The sequence below is a fragment of the Heterodontus francisci genome, chromosome 23, assembly GCF_036365525.1.
Source record: "Heterodontus francisci isolate sHetFra1 chromosome 23, sHetFra1.hap1, whole genome shotgun sequence".
NCBI lineage: Eukaryota > Metazoa > Chordata > Chondrichthyes > Heterodontiformes > Heterodontidae > Heterodontus > Heterodontus francisci.
In genome coordinates this window covers 18193751-18210360 of record NC_090393.1, presented here as the reverse complement: position 1 = coordinate 18210360, position 16610 = coordinate 18193751, and the positions used below count along the sequence as shown (strand labels likewise).

At 44.3% G+C, this 16610-nt stretch overlaps 1 protein-coding gene and 1 long non-coding RNA gene across 2 annotated transcripts in view; one reads left to right on the top strand and one right to left on the bottom strand.

Annotated features, from left to right (window-relative positions):
• The window catches only part of LOC137382617 (uncharacterized), a 97578-nt gene extending 85699 nt beyond the window's left edge, over positions 1–11879 (top strand). The window contains exon 4 of the long non-coding RNA XR_010977229.1: positions 11801–11879. This is a non-coding gene — a long non-coding RNA (uncharacterized lncRNA). The remainder of the gene's footprint in view (positions 1–11800) is intronic.
• rph3ab (rabphilin 3A homolog (mouse), b) overlaps positions 1–15587 on the bottom strand; it is a 95242-nt gene extending 79655 nt beyond the window's left edge. The window contains exons 1-3 of the mRNA XM_068054789.1: positions 15515–15587; positions 12178–12307; positions 3048–3131 (exon numbers count right to left, since the gene is read on the bottom strand). Of these exons, the coding sequence (XP_067910890.1) occupies positions 3048–3131; positions 12178–12307; positions 15515–15543 (243 nt within the window). The 5' untranslated portion in view covers positions 15544–15587. The remainder of the gene's footprint in view (positions 1–3047; positions 3132–12177; positions 12308–15514) is intronic.
• Positions 15588–16610: the final 1023 nt, after the last annotated feature.

The following is a 16610-nucleotide window of genomic DNA, read 5'->3' as shown; positions in this document are numbered from 1 at the left end:
TTTGAGAATTCCTTTTATAGTTTGACAATGTGAGCAATGAGATTTACCTCATAAGTATCTGCAACACCAGCTTGCTTCGAGTGCGGTGTCTGTTCTCTGGGGAACCCAAGGCTGTGCTGAAATCTTTATTCCATTTAAATCTAATACAAATCCCCAAAGCAATCTAACACTAGAAGAGTCCAGCTGCGAATGTGAGGAGTTTCACATGGAGTTTTTATGTCCTGGTAGGGGGGTGGTGGGTGGAAATGGAATGCTTTCTGTTTGACTGATCTCACCTCCTGGATACATTCTGATTATGTTTGTATTACTGGACTGTTCTGATCTACTGGAAGAGGATGCCTTGCAGGGGCTGATTGCTCAGGTATAATGGCAGCTTCTGTTAGAAGATTCCCTAGCATCAGCTAGGCATATTTTAAAGAGCCCACTGGAAGTTAAGTGAAGTGTGGTGGAATATATATATGTGAAGAAAGGGTTCCTATCTCCTGGATGGATACATCAGCAGGCCACACTCAGATCCTCTAATCTGAGTGGACTTGGGCACAAGGCCCTGCCTCCTGTCTTTTCTCCAAATGAGCATCGAGCCCATGTCCATGGAGGAAATTTAGATGGTGGCTATAAGTAGGCACCTCCCACCTCATTTAAGTGAGATGGAAAGGGCTGAAAACAAGAGAGGCCAATTGGCCACTTCCCACCAACTAGGATAATTCCAGAAATCCTTGGCAAAATCAAAGTTGAGGGCAGGAATCACAGACCCAGTGGTCACAGGTCTCTGTGTATTTTTCTTCTACTTTGCCCCCAGGAACTGATCATTACCCCCAATTCAGATGAGAACCAAGCCAGAAGTGGATTGAATGTGGGACAGTGACTGTTGAGGTAACTTTTAGGGAAGTGATAGGTTGGTTGGTTTGCTGGCAACCTAAATGAAACTTTAGCCCTGGTTTTAACTCGTGGAGCAATCAGGGAGGAAGGGGTGCAGGGCAGAATGGAAACCCCACGAATTCCTTTACGTGAGACCCGGATCACTTTAACTCCCAGGCCTCATGTGCATTTCTCTCCATGGTCTCCTGCTCAAACCTGGGGGAATGATACAAGAGCCATCGGCGGGAAATCGAGTGGGGGGCCGACACCACTCAGGACCCAAGGGAATAGTCCCAGGCATAAGGTTAGTCCTGGGAGGGTCATTCAAATAAGGCTGTCAGAGAAGAGAGAAGAGAGAAGGCCGGGGCTGAAAGGCCCAAGGATTCCTTGTGGGGCCCTGAGGACCAGTCCTGCTCCACCTGACTCACAAGAACCCACGGCAAAAAAAAAAACTTGATTTGGCCTCTTCTGGGGATATTGTTTTCTCCCTGGTAGGTTTGATGGTGGGTTTGGTACACATGAGGGCTTTCCAAGATTTCATGTTAAAACAGAGTTGTGACACCGATGCTGTCAATCTAGAGTAGGCCCCATCTGCCTGGGTGGGGGAAGCCCTCTAGTGCTGAACATGAGGTAAGTCCAGTTGGTGGGTGGGTATTTGGGGTTAGAGGGGTGTGTGTTGGGGTTTGGGCGGGGGGGGGGGGGGTGGGGGGGACAGGGGGATGGTGTCAGGAACATGCTGCAACCATTCCTGTCATTTTAATCCCCTCATCTGGGCTTTTGTTTGTAAGGTATAGAAAAATAATTGATCAATTATGAAGTATAAAAGTACTTAAATTGAACCGGAATACTTTATAAATAGAAACATTCATAATTGTCTCCGAGGCAATGTTCCCACAGTGTGACAGCTTGCTTGAAGTGGTTGTTCAGTTTTTTCCAGCTTAGCTTGTTCAAGATTTAAAATTTCACAGTGTCCCCAAGTCAATGTTCCCAGGCTGTGTGTGTCTGCTTGTTTGCAGTGATTGCTTAGCTGTTGCTAGTTCGACGTGTTTGTAAACCCTGTAATGTTACTGTGACATAGCCAGAAATTGTTGGCAGCTTTATTCTCCCAAACGTAATGACACAGAACTACAGTCCCACAGAAGTAACCAGAAAGAAATAACAAGAGTTCATTTTAAAACCCAGATTCTTGGAGAATTTTCAGACAGCCTGCTTAAAATCAGTCTACTCAAACCAAAACCCAGACAGGTGCTGGGCATAAAGTCCCTGAAGATGAGGAGTGACTCAGTGCTGAAGCTAATTAAGAACAAAAGGAACAACATTTCAGCACAGAAGGCAGCAGTTGAGAAGTGGAGTGTGGGTAGATCATTACAATCTTGCAGGAGAGGCGGAAAGGATGGTCGAGAGTGATGTGTTCCAATGTGCAAATGGTATGAGATGAGCAGATGTGGGTTCCAGGGTAACCTTTACTCCACGTTATTTATGTGCCTCAGTGAGATGATAAGTTCCTGTGGTGATGACAGAAAGCAACATCTACCATCAGGTAGTGAGCAGCTACCCGCGCTGCCTTCCGACAGTAATTTGAACAGTTCAGCTGTGATGTTGACATGGCAACAGTTGCTTCACAGCAGTGTCAGACATTCAGGCACAAACTATGCACTGAAAACTGTGTGAAATGTTGGGCCAACGATGGCATTAAGGAAGAAACAAAAAACACAAAATACCCGGTAATTAAAAAAATCACACTATGGCTTTGTGTTTTTATATATCTGGGTTAGTGGGAATCCTAACTTAATTGTGTCTGAAATGTTCCCGAGTTATAAATTTCACCCTTTCGCTTTGTTGCCTGCAAATCTTGACTCTTTGAAGTGTTTCCCTCGCCAACATCATCCATAAACAGGCACCTGCTTCAACCAAAACCATTCCGGAACCAGCAGCTGGGCCTTTTGTGAAGAGGGCCGAGAGAATGGCACCACTCTCCCTCCAATTATCTCCTCTCCTGTACTGGGATGGTGCCCAGTCTTTGTTTAGTACCATACTTTAATTAAATACCATTGCACCTTACAATGTGTCATCCTGCCCCCTTCAAACAATTCCACGCAGTCTGTGGACACAGTATCCAACTGGTCTCGATTGATATATTTCACTGGGAATAAGGAAAGCCACAAACATAAATGAACACTGGTGCCTACCTCTCGTTGCTCACTGCAAATCTTACACAGCCACACGGTCTGAGGACGATTGGGCGTTTCAATCCCACATTTCGTGCAGACATTCTGGAGGCAAAAGAGATAAACAATTGGCTCAGTTATTAAAAATGAACTGAAAGTTCTTCCAAATGTGCTCACGACCGACTGTAAGTGAGAAAGTCATCAGGCTGTTTCGAACCCAGCCCGGTCAAAGAGAGAATGAAGATGGCCTCTCTTTCCATTGGGAGTGGGAGATGGTGGGGGTGGAGTTGCTGCTGATGGGCGGTCAGTGCTTCTTAGTTCCATATGGCTGATCTCACCTGACTCAGCAGAATGGGCCACAACGATCAGCCTCAGTAATGGGCTGGAAAATAGAAAATAAAACTTAACAACCAGATTCCTTTCCCAGGTCAGTGCAGCAAAACCCATCCCTCATCACCCTGCTGGAAAGTGAGGCTGCGAAGATGCCAATTAAGGACAATACTGGGTTCTGCTGGAATTTCATCCAGTTAAAGAGTGAAAGAGTGTTACCAGAGCCTTGGAGCAGCTCCTTCAGGAAGAGGATTCCAGGGAGACTCCCATTCTGATTTTTCCTCCTAGTCTGTGCAATGGGAAAACAGGTTGAACCCTTGAGGGTTTAATTTCCTCAATGTACTGCTTTTAGCAGACTGCTAACATAGAGTCATAGAGTTATAGAGCTATATAGCACAGAAAAAGGCCCTTTGGCCCATCATGTCCATGCCGGCCATCAAGCACCGTACCTATTTGAATCCCATTTTCCAGCACTTGGCCCGTAGCCCTGTATGCTATGGCGTTTCAAGTGTTCATCTAAATAATTCTTAAATGTTGTGAGAGTTCCTGCCGCTACCACCCCTTCAGGCAGTGCATTCCAGATTCCAACCACCCTCTGGGTGAAATATTTTTCCTCAAATCCCCTCCAAACCTCCTGCCCCTTACCTGAAATCTATGCCCCCTGATTATTGACACCTCCACTAAGGGAAAAACTTTCTTCCTATCTACCCTATCTATGCCTCTCATAATCTTGTATACCTCAATCAGGTCCCCCCTCAGCCTTCTCTACTCTAAGGAAAACAACCCTAGCCTATCCAGTCTCTCTTCGTAGGTGAAATGCTCCAGCCCAGGCAACATCCTGGTGAATCTCCTCTGCACCCTCTCCAGTGCAATCACATCCTTCTATAGTGCTGTGACCAGAACTGTACACAGTACTCCAGCTGTGGCCTAACTAGCGTTTTATACAGCTCCATCATAACCTCCCTGCTCTTATATTCTATGCCTCAGCTAATAAAGGCAAGTATTCCATATACCTTCCTAACCAACTTATCAACCTGTACTACTGCCTTCAGTGATCTATGGACAAGTACAGCAAAGTCCCTCTGACCCTCTGTACTTCCCAGGGTCCTACCATCCATTGTATATTCCCTTGCCTTGTTAGTCCTCCCAAAATGCATCACCTCACACTTCTCAGGATTAAATTCCAATTGCCATTGCTCTGCCCATCTTACCAGCCCATCTATATCGTCTTGTAATCTAAGGCTTTCCTCCTCACTATTTACGACACCACCAATTTTCGTGTCATCTGCAAACTTACTGATCATACCTCCCATTTTCACGTCTAAATCATTAATGTACACTGCAAACAGCAAGGGTCTCATCACCGATCCCAGCACCACTGGTCACAGGCTTCCACTCGCAAAAACAACCCTCAACCATCACCCTCTGCCTCCTGCTACGAAACTAATTTTGGATCCAATTTGCCAAATTGCCCTGGATCCCATGGGCTCTTACCTTCTTAACCAATCTCCCATGTGGGACCTTATCAAAAGCCTTACTGAAGTTCATGTAGACTACATCAACTGCTTTACCCTCATCTACACATCTCGTCACCTCCTCGAAAAATTCAATCAAATTTGTTAGACATGATCTCCCCCGACAAAGCCATGCTGACTATCCTTGATTAATCCCTACCTCTCCAAGTGGAGATTAATCCTGTCCCTCAGAATTTCTTCCAATGGTTTCCCTATCACTGATGTTAGACACTGGCTGGTAATTACCTGGTCTATCCCTTCTACCCTTCTTGAATACTAGTACCACATTCACTGTCCTCCAGTCCTCTGGCACCTCTCCTGTGGCCAGAGAAAATTTGTGTCAGAGCCCCTGAAATCTCCTCCCTTACCTTCCATAGAAGCCTGGGTTACATCTCATCTGGGCCTGGGGAATTATCCACTTTTAAGCCTGCTAAAACCTCCTCCCTTTCAATGCTAATTTGTTTGGCTATATCACAATCCCCCTCCCTGATCTCTACACCTACATCGTCCTTCTCCATAGTGAACACAGATGAAAAGTAATCATTGAAAACCTCACCTACATCCTCTGGCTCCACACACAGATTGCCACTTTGGTCCCGAATGGGTCCTACTCTTTCCCTGGTTATCCTCTTGCACTTAATATACTTATAAAATGCCTTGGGATTTTCCTTTATCTTGTCCGCCAGAGTTTTTTCCTGCCCCCTCTTTGCTCTCCTAATTACTTTTTAAGTACCCCCACCCCATACACTTTCTATACTCCTCTAGTGCCTCTGCTGTTTTCAGCCCTCAGAATTTGCCATAAGCCTCCTTTTTTTCCCTTATCCAATCCTCTATATCCCTTGACATTCAGGGTTCCTTGGACTTGTTGGTCCTACCCTTCACCTTTATGGGAACATGTTGGCCCTGAACTCTCACTATTTCCTTTTTGAATGACTCCCACTGGTCTGATGTAGACTTTCCTACAAGTAGCTGCTCCCAGTCCACTTTGGCCAGATCATGTTTTATCATATTGAAATCAGCCTTCCCCCATTTCATACTTTTATTTCCGATCCATCTTTGTCCTTTTACATAACTACCTTAAATCTTACAGAGTTATGTTCACTATCCCCGAAATGCTCCCCCACTGACACTTCTACAACTTGTCCGGCTTCATTCCCTAAGATTAGGTCCAGTACTGCCCCTTCTCTTGTAAGGCTTTCTATGTGCTGGCTCAAAAGCTCCCCTGATGCACTTTAAGAATTCTGCCCCCTTTAAGCCTTTTGCATTCAGACTATCCCAGTTAATATTGGGGAAGTTGAAATTCCCTACTATTAATTCCCCATTATTTTTACACCTCTCTGAGATTTGTCGACCTATCTGCTCCTCTATCTCTCCCTGACTGTTTGGAGGCCTGTAGTACACTCCCAGCAAAGTGATTGCCCCCTTTTAGTTTTTAAGTTCTATCCATAAGGCCTCATTTGAGGAACCTTCTAAGATATCATCCCTCCTTACTGCAGAAATTGACTCCTTAATCAATAGTGCAATGGGCCACCTCTTCTTTTACACTCCACCTGTCATGCCTGAAGATTCTATACCCTGGAATATTGAGCTCCCAGTCCTGCCCTTCACTCAACCATGTCTCGGTGATAGCAATAATATCATATTCCTATGTGTTAATCAACACCCTCAATTCATCTGCCTTACTAGTAAGACTCCTTGCGTTAAAATAGATACAATCCAGTCTTGCATTATTCGCTTGTGCCTTAACAGGTCTATATTTGCTCTGCCTTCCAGACTGACTTACTTTCCCTTCTATATATGGCTGTGCATCACCCCCTACTGTACCTCCACTCTGTATCCCATCCCCCTGCCAAATTAGTTTAAACCCCACCACCAGCCCCCCCCCTCAACACATCAGCACACATCACTCTGATATTTTACCAGAGTTGTGAACCAGTTTAGTGACTGTGTTAAAATAGTGTAGTTAGGAATTTAACACAAAAAATTAGCTAATTGCCTAAAAATAGCACCCAATGGAAACTGAACCAAAACTTATGAAAAGCCACAATCAGTAATTCTTCATGGTCTAGACTGCATCCCAGCGTTCCATGGCACTACAAGTTGCACAGTGACACACAGAGCTGTCAGATAGCCTTGTTTACCTCGTGGCCTCAGACACTTTTTCAATTTACCCCCTCCCCTTCTGAAGGCACAGACTCCTGCAGTGAAGTTTAATGGACACCAATTAACCTCAACTGGTGATGTCTCTTGTGTGAAGGATTTATATTGCAGCAACAGACAGAGACAGGTCTGCTGGTGTAGGAGCAGTTACTGTCATTCTCACTAATTAGCTGGGAGGAAATATCTTCTGAAAGTAAAATCTGTTCCAAAGAAAATTCCCAAGTATTTGGGCTGCGGATGTAATGTGGTGTATTTATCCAGACACTTGCTATTGGCACAAAGACTGCAGAGCTACTTTAAAGAATGGCAGAAAGCCCGTTTATGTAGATAACCAAAGTTTTTACTACATTAGAGATGCTGGGGTTGTTCTCCTTAGAGAAGAGAAGATTATGGGGAGATTTAATAGAGGTGCCTAAAATTGAGGGGTTTTGATAGAATAAATAAGGGAGAAACTGTTTCCCTTGGCAGGAGGGTCATTAAGCAGAGGACAGAGATTTAAGATAATTGGCAAAAGAACAAGAGGGGAGGGCAGACAAATTAATTTTTTTTCGCACAGCAAGTTGTGATCTGGAATACGCTGCCTGAAAGGTGGTGGAAGCAGATTCAATAATAACTTTCAAAAGGGAATTGAAGAAACACTTGCAAGTTATAGGGAAAGAGCGGGGGAGTGGGATTAAGTGGATATCTTACAGCACAATGGGCCTAATGGCCTCATTCTATGCTCTATGATTGTATGGTTTCTGGCAAAATTACTGCAGTGGAGCAGGAACAGGAGCAACTCCAGAAACGTTCTGGTGCATGTGATTGCACCACTTGTAAATATCAAGGGCAAGGATGTTCATAAAGACTACCAGGCCAATGAGAAACAAATGTGCCTGGAGCATTTTTACTTTGAAGATAAATAAATCTGTGTTTATTGCCTGTCAGGGAGTTAAAAGAAAAACCTGAGCAACCAGAGTTGGAAAACGTAATCATCTCAAATGTCCCTTCTAAGTCAGAGTCCCAATTCACATAATTAGGTGTTGTTCCACAGGCTACAATGCAGCATTGCCATTTCACTTACAAAAATAAGCAGATTGATGTCCTTTAAATAGGTTAGAAATGTAAAGCAGTTCTTTTGTGAGTGGGCTGATGTTTCCAAGAAGAGACTGAAAAGGAAAATATCAACATGGAATCTCTGTAAATAAAGACCTGAGACAAATTTCTGTTTTTTTATATCAGATCTCGGGGGGAGCTTTTGTATTAATGAAGATGAGAAATGGAATACTTTCCATTTCAGGCATCTGGTGTCAACAGACATTTCCAAGATCAAGTAAAGTACAGCCAGGTGCTGAATAGAGCTCCCCATCCTCTACCCTCACAATCCCATCCCAGGTCAGTTCCCAGCACCAGCCATTCTGTGGCCTCTAAGTGAAACAGTCAGGACTAGGAACAGTTTGGTTCTCTGGTTTTCATCCATAGTAGTAACTAAAATTGTGATTAACCTTATAAAAAAAAAAGTCTTAGGTAGCAAATAAATCCTGTTTTTATAATGCTGCATCACCTTGAAATATCTCGAAGCACTGCAACTTCTACGGAGAAGGAGTAATTTTGCTTCAACTTATAGTGTTTCCAAATTTGACAGTGTGGGGAATTGAATTAAAAATCACTAATGATGGTTATTAACCAGGGTAGACACTGAGACATCGTTTTCCCCGGCTTGGGAATCTAGAACATGGGGGGCACAGTCTCAGGATAAGGGGTCGATCATTTAGGACCGAGATACGAAGAAATTTCTTCACCCTAAGGGTTGTTTATCTTTGGAATTTTCTACCCCAGTGGGTTATGGATGCCCCATCGTTGAGTATATTTAAAGCTGAGATAGTTAGATGTTTGGTCTCTCAGGGAATCAAGGGATATGAGGAGCAGGCAGGAAAGTGGAGTTGAGGCAGAAGATCAGCCATGATCGTGTTGAATGGCGGAGCAGGCTCGATGGGCCAAGTGGTCTACTCCTGCTCCTATGTTCTCATGTTCAGGGTGTTTCTGCTGCCTTTGAACATTAGGTTCATTAAGTTGCTTCACAAAATCGGACTCAGTACCCAGCCCATTTCCTTCATGGTGTCATCCATATTATTAGTTTTTTTTATATAAATTGGACAGAAATAACCTAAAGGGGACGTTAAAGTTAATCAAGTCCATGTATCGATTTAAACATTAACTCTGTTTCTCTCCTCACAGATGCTGCCTGACCTGCTGAGTATTTCCAGCATTATCCATTTTCGAAATGGATTTCCAGCAGTATTTTGCTTCTGTAAAGTTAAACGGAATTCTTTTATGATGTTGCAGTTCATCAATGGGGCACAAACAGCTAGTACCTGGACTCACGGAAATGATGCAGGGCAATGCAGGTGCCCAGCAGAGACAGGTTATTTATGACAGGGAGAGAGAGAAGCCCTGCCGCCTACCCCTCTTAGACAATGAACCGTTCCCAGCCCCGGGAAGACGTGAATATATGAACGAGAAAAAAAAAGAGAAAAATGAAAGTTATGAGGCCACTTTTGAAAGGCTCCACTCCCAGCACAGTGCCATGCTCAGTGGGCCAGAGACAGGGTGATTAGAGTCAAAGTCAAAGAGTTATACAGCACAGAAACAGGCCCTTCGGCCCATTGTGTCTGTGCTGGCCATCAAGCACCTATCTATTCTAATACCATTTTCCAGCAATTGGCCCATAGCCTTGTACGCTATGGCATTTCAAGTGCTCATCTAAATTCTTCTTAAATGTTGTGAGGGTTCCTGCCTCTACCACCCCATCAGGCAGTGTGTTCCAGATTCCAATCACCCTCTGGGTGAAAAATATTTTCCTCAAATCCCCTCTAAACCTCCTGCCCCTTACCTTAAATCTATGGCCCCTGGTTATTGACACCTCCGCTAAGGGAAAAACTTTCTTCCTATCTATCCTATCAATGACCCTCATAATTTTGAATACCTCAATCAGGTCCCACCTCAGCCTTCTCTGATCTAATGGAAACAACCCTAGTCAATCCAGTCTCTCTTCATAGCTGAAATGCTCCAGCCAAGGCAACATTCTGGTGAATCTCCTCTGCACCCTCTTCAGTGCAATCACATCCTTCTTATAGTGTGGTGCCCAGAACTGTACACAGTACTAGAATTAGAATTAGAATTAGAATTAGAATATTACAGCGCTGTACAGGCCCTTCGGCCCTCGATGTTGCGCCGAGCTGTGAAACCATCTGACCTACACTACTCCATTTTCATCCATGTGTCTATCCAATGTCCACTTAAATGCCCTTAAAGTTGGCGAATCTACTACTGCTGCAGGCAGGGCATTCCACGCCCTTACTACTCGCTGAGTAAAGAAACTACCTCTCACATCTGTCCTATATCTATCACCCCTCAACTTGAAGCTATGTCCCCTCGTGTTTGCCATCACCATCCGAGGAAAAAGACGCTCACTATCCACCCTATCTAACCCTCTGATTATCTTATATGTCTCTATTAAGTCACCTCTCCTCCTCCTTCTCTCCAACGAAAACAACCTCAAGTCCCTCAGCCTTTCCTCGTAAGACCTTCCCTCCATACCAGGCAACAACCTAGTAAATCTCCTCTGCACCCTTTCCATAGCTTCCACATCCTTTCTATAATGCGGTGACCAGAACTGCACGCAATACTCCAGGTGCGGTCTCACCAGAGTCTTGTACAGCTGCAGCATGACCTCGTGGCTCCGAAACTCGACCCCCCTACTAATAAAAGCTAACACACCATATGCCTTCTTGACAGCCCTATTAACCTGGTTAGCAACCTTCAGGGATTTATGCACCTGGACACCAAGATCTCTCTGCTCATCTACACTAACAAGAATCTTCCCATTAGCCCAGTACTCTGCATTCCTGTTACTCCTTCCAAAGTGAATCACCTCACACTTTTCCGCATTAAACTCCATTTGCCATCTCTCAGCCCAGCTCTGCAGCCTATCTATGTCTCTCTGTACCCTACAACATCCTTCGGCACTATCCACAACTCCACCTACCTTAGTGTCATCTGCAAATTTACTAACCCACCCTTCTACACCCTCTTCCAGGTCATTTATAAAAATGACAAACAGCAATGGCCCCAAAACAGATCCTTGCAGTACACCACTAGTAACTAAACTCCAGGATGAACATTTGCCATCAACCACCACCCTCTGTCTTCTTTCAGCTAGCCAATTTCTGATCCAAAGCTCTAAATCACCTTCAACCCCATACTTCCGTATTTTCTGCAATAGCCTACCGTGGGGAACCTTATCAAACGCCTTACTGAAATCCATATACACCACATCCACTGCTTTACCCTCATCCACCTGTTTGGTCACCTTCTCGAAAAACTCAATAAGGTTTGTGAGGCACGACCTACCCGTCACAAAACCGTGCTGACTATCTCTAATGTACTTATTCTTTTCAAGATGATTATAAATCCTGTCTCTTATAACCTTTTCCAACATTTTACCCACAACCGAAGTAAGGCTCACACCGAAGTAAGCTCCAGCTGTGGCCTAACTAGCATTTCATACAGCTCCAACATAACCTCCCCGCTCTTATATTCTATGCCTCAGCCTAATAAAGGCAAGTATCCCATATGCCTTCCTAACCACCTTATCTACCTGTGCTGCTGCCTTCAGTGACCTATGGACAAGTACAGCAAGGTCCCTTTGACCCTTTCAATTTCTATATTAAAATGATCGAAGCCATAACTTTGATGGCTAGCTTCTAATTCCTGCCGTCTCCCTCCCAGCACTGCTCCTGCAACTGTTGCAAACCACAAATCGACAAGCATTGGAGATTTTAATGAAGCAGTCGGAAGGGGATGAGAGCGGAGAAACATTACCTCTCATGTCTGAGTGTAAAATAGCATCTCTGATTGGGAGGACACCCTTTAGGAGGTAAGCTTTGAATTTTTAATTTTGCAGTAAATAAACAACAAAACTGGAGGAGTTATTAAACTGAATGTGCTCGCCCAGTGTCTTCATTTCACTTTGTGAATACAGTAGGCTGGCAGAATTTCTTAAAGGACATCACTCCTGCAAAGATGTGCGACCTTTTTGTTTTTGCCATGACTTCTCCAGTTGATGCTGAGCTCACTGCACCGACTACACACAACACATCAGTTACCTTTTTGCAGTCTTCACACACCACGGTATGTGATCCCAGCAGCCCCAGCTGCTCCCCGCACAAGATGCAGCGCGATAAGCCGTCCCCCAGGACATTCTTTCGCATGTTGTCCAAACGATCCACGAGGCGCCTGAGTGTAAAACCAGAAAAACGCAGTGTAAAACCGCACGGTGTTTAAAACTCGCTTTCAACCAATGAGTGCAGTTTTCTGCTGGCTGGGTTGGGTTAAAATTACACCATTTAAATTTAATGAACAAATAAGAAAAATAAATGAACCGTTCCATCACCTCGAAATACAGATTAATGTTTGACGACCAATTTTGAATTTGTGAATAATTTTGGAATTTTTAAACAGAAAGTGCAACGTTTAATTATTTAGGAACATAGGAGCAGGAGTTGGCCATTCGGCCCTTCGAGCCTGCTCCGCCATTCATTATGATCATGGCTGATCATCCAACTCAATAACCTGTTCTTGCTTTCTCCCCCTTATCCTTCGATCCCTTTCGCCCCAAGAGCTATATCTAACTCCTTCTTGAAAACATATAGTGTTTTGGTCTCAACTGCTTTCTGTGGTAGTGAATTCCACAGGCTCACCACTCTCTGGGTGAAGAAATTTCTCCTCATCTCAGTCCTGAAAAGTTTACCCTGTATCCATAGACTATGACCCCTGGTTCTGGACTACCCCACCATCGGGAACATCCCTCCTGCATCTACCCTGTCAAGTCTTGTTAGAATTTTATAGGTTTCTATGAGATCCCCCCTCACTCTTCTTAATTCCAGCGAATAGAATCCTAACCGACTCAATCTCTCCTCATATGTCAGTCCCGCCATCCCAGGAATCAGTCTGGTAAACCTTCACTGCACTCCCTCTATAGCAAAAACATCGTTCCTTAGATAAGGAGACCAAACTGCACACAATATTCCAGGTGTGGCCTCACCAAGGCCCTGTATAATTGCAGCAAGACATCCCTGCTCCTGTACTCGAATCCTCTCGCTATAAAGGCCAACATACCATTTGCCTTTTTTACCACCTGTTGCACCTGCATGCTTACCTTCAGCGACTTGTGTACAAGAACACCCAGGTCTCGTTGCATATTCTCCTCTCTCAGTGTATAGCCAATCAGATAATAATCTGCCTTCCTGTTTTTGCTACCAAAGTGGATAACCTCACGTTTATCCACATTATACTGCATCTGCCATGCATTAGCCCACTCACTCAACATGTCCAAATCACCCTGAAGCGTCTCTGCAACCGCCTCACAACTCACCCTCCCACCCAGTTTTGTGATATCTGCAAATCTGGTGATATTACATTTAGTTCCCTCATCTAAATCGTTAATATATATTGTGAATAGCTGGGGTTCTAGCACCGATCCCTGGGGTACCCCACTAGTCACTGCCTGCCATTCGGAAAAAGACCCGCTTATTCCTACTCTTTGTTTCCTGTCTGCCAACCAATTTTCTTTCCATTGCAATACACTACCCCCAATCCCATGCGCTTTAATTTTACACACTAATCTCTTATGTGGGACTTTGTCGAAAGCCTTCTGAAAGCCCAAATAAACCACATCCACTGGCTCCCCCTCATCAACTCTACTACTTACATCCTCAAAGAATTCTAGTAGATTTGTCAAGCATAATTTCTCTTTCATAAATCCATGCCTACTCTGTCCAATTCTACCACTGTTCTCCAAGTGCTCTGCTATAAAATCTTTGATAATGGACTCTAGAATTTTCCCCACTACCGACATCAGGCTGACTGGTCTATAGTTCCCAGTTTTCTCTCTACCTCCCTTTTTAAATAGTGAGGTTACATTAGCTACCCTCCAATCTGTAGGAATTGGAGAATGGGCCAATCAGCCCAATGAGTCTGCTCCACCATTCAATACAATCATGGCTGATCATCCACTTCAATGCCGTTTTCCCACACTATCCCCATATCCCCTTATGTCATTTGTGTTTAGAAATCTGTTGATCTCTGCCTTAAACATACTCAATGACTGAGCGTCCACAGCCCTCTGCGGTACAGAATTGCAAAGATTCACAACCCTCTGAGTAAAGGAATTTCTCCTCATCTCTCTCCTAAGTTGCTTCCCCCTTATTTTGAAATTGTTTCCCCTGGTTCTAGACTCCCCAACTAGGGGGAAATACCTTACCTTCATCTACCCTGTTTATCCCTTTAAGTATTTTGTAGGTTTCAATGAGATCACCTCTCATTCTCCGAAACTCTAGGCCCAGTTTCCCCAATCTCTCTTCACTGGACAGTCCTGCCAACCCGGGAACAAGTCTGGGGAACCTTTGCTGCACTCCCTCTGTGGCAATAATATCCTTCCTAAGATAAGGGGACCAAAACTGCACACAGTACTCCAGGTGCGGTCTAACCCAGGTTCTCTACAATTGAAGCAAGACTTCACTACTCCTGTACTCAAATCCTCTTGCGATAAAGGCTAACATACCATTAGCCTTCTTAATTGCTTGCTGCACCTGCATGTTCGTTTTTAGTGACTTATTGACAGGGACCCAGGTCCCTTTGTACATCTACACTTTCTAATCTCTTACCATTTAAGAAATACTCTGCACATCTGTTCCTCCTACCAAAGTGGATAACCTCACATTTTTCCACATTATATTCCTTCTGCCATATACTTGCCCACTCACTAAGTCTGTCCAAATCCCCTTGAAGCCGCTTTGCATCTTCCTCACACACACATTCCCACCTAGTTTTGTGTCATCTGTGAACATGGAAATATTTGGTCCCCACATCCAAATCATTGATATATATTGTGAACAGCTGGGGCCCAAGCACTGATCCTTGCGTATATTTATATTTATTAATATAAATAAACAATAATTAATTTAATAATTTACTTAATTTAACAATTAAGAATCAAATCATTAATTCATTAATAAAATAAAAATATTAATTATTGATATTTATTATTGCTAATCACCAATTACACTGAAAGGATTTAAACAAATACCTCCCTTGATTGGTGAAGAACTTGAAAGTCACCATCTGATGAGGATGAATTAGCAGGGACACTTCCCCCCTGCCCAATCAGCTTATTCTCTTCTGTTGAATTCCGATGAGGGCTCTCCTTCCAAAATGTTGCCAGACCTGCTGTGTATTTCATGGAATCATAGAAACTTACAGCACAGAAGGTGGCTATTCGGCCTGTCGTACCTGTGCTGGCTCTTTGGAAGAGCAGTCGTGCTCCGTATGTCTAGTATTTATTTTTCACGTGGTCGCTGTTGTGAACAGGAGCCGATGCCTGGGTGATGAGCTCCCCCCTACCCCGCACCCACTTCCCCCCCGCTCCTCCAGTACAGGACTCACCGAATTCGTTCCTGCTCCATCTCTTCCATCTTCTCTGCACGGGCAATCACCCTGTTGATGATTTCCTTCTCCTCCTCCGTTAGTTCCTCATTTTTCCGCTGCTTTTCCGTTTTGTTCGTGTGGACTGACCAGCCGGCTCCGAGTCTGTCACAGGTTTTCAGATAGCGTTTAAAGACACATCCACAAATACATACTGAATACTTCTGGTTCCAGAGGAAGCTGGACAATTACACCCATCTACACATACAGGAGACAATCAATTCTCACTCCACATCTGTACAAGGGTCACATTTAAAGGGATGCTATCTAGTGGGAGCAATTACCTTTTCTCCCCTTCATACTTGATGGCACTGACTCTTCCAGGTTATAGTTCCTTTAGTCACCAAATCACTTGGCCGTATCTCACCCAAGTAACCATTTTACCATCTGTGTGCCCAGACAGTGACTGTTGTCAGGCTATTCACCATTAGGGGAGAAACATCGCAATCAGGACTACATGTGACTCCCAGTCCTACACCAACATGGTTGATTCTGAACTATCCTCTGAAGTGGCCGAGCGAGCCACTCAGTTCTAACAAATTGCTACCAGTGGTTGAAGGCGGCGGCCCACCAGCACTTTCGCAGGGCAACTAGGGATGGGCAACAAATTCTGGCCGTGCCAACGACGCCCAATTCCCAAGAATGAACTTAATAACAACCTGATCTTTTCTTCCCCGGGGTGTCTTCTTCATTCACTCCAGCAGCGGAGTGGCTGGGGTTGTGGGCTGGTTACTATATAGTGATCAGGGGAAGACACCCTGACAGATTCCTACCCCGCCTTTTCCTCAGGGTTTGAAAACAATTGGGATTCTCACTGCTACTATCACTAAAATCAAGAAACTCAGCACAGACTGGGGCTCAATCCCAGGGCCGTCCAGGTCTGTGTGAACCATTGCCTCACCAAGCAGTACACTTACCAACTGAGCCAGAATTAGAGATCCATGGGATTAGGGGGAATGAGGAATTGAAGGAAATTAGTATCAGTAAGAAGGTTGTATTGGAGAAATTAATGGGGCTGAAGGTTGATAAGTCACTGGGACCTGATATTCCACACCCC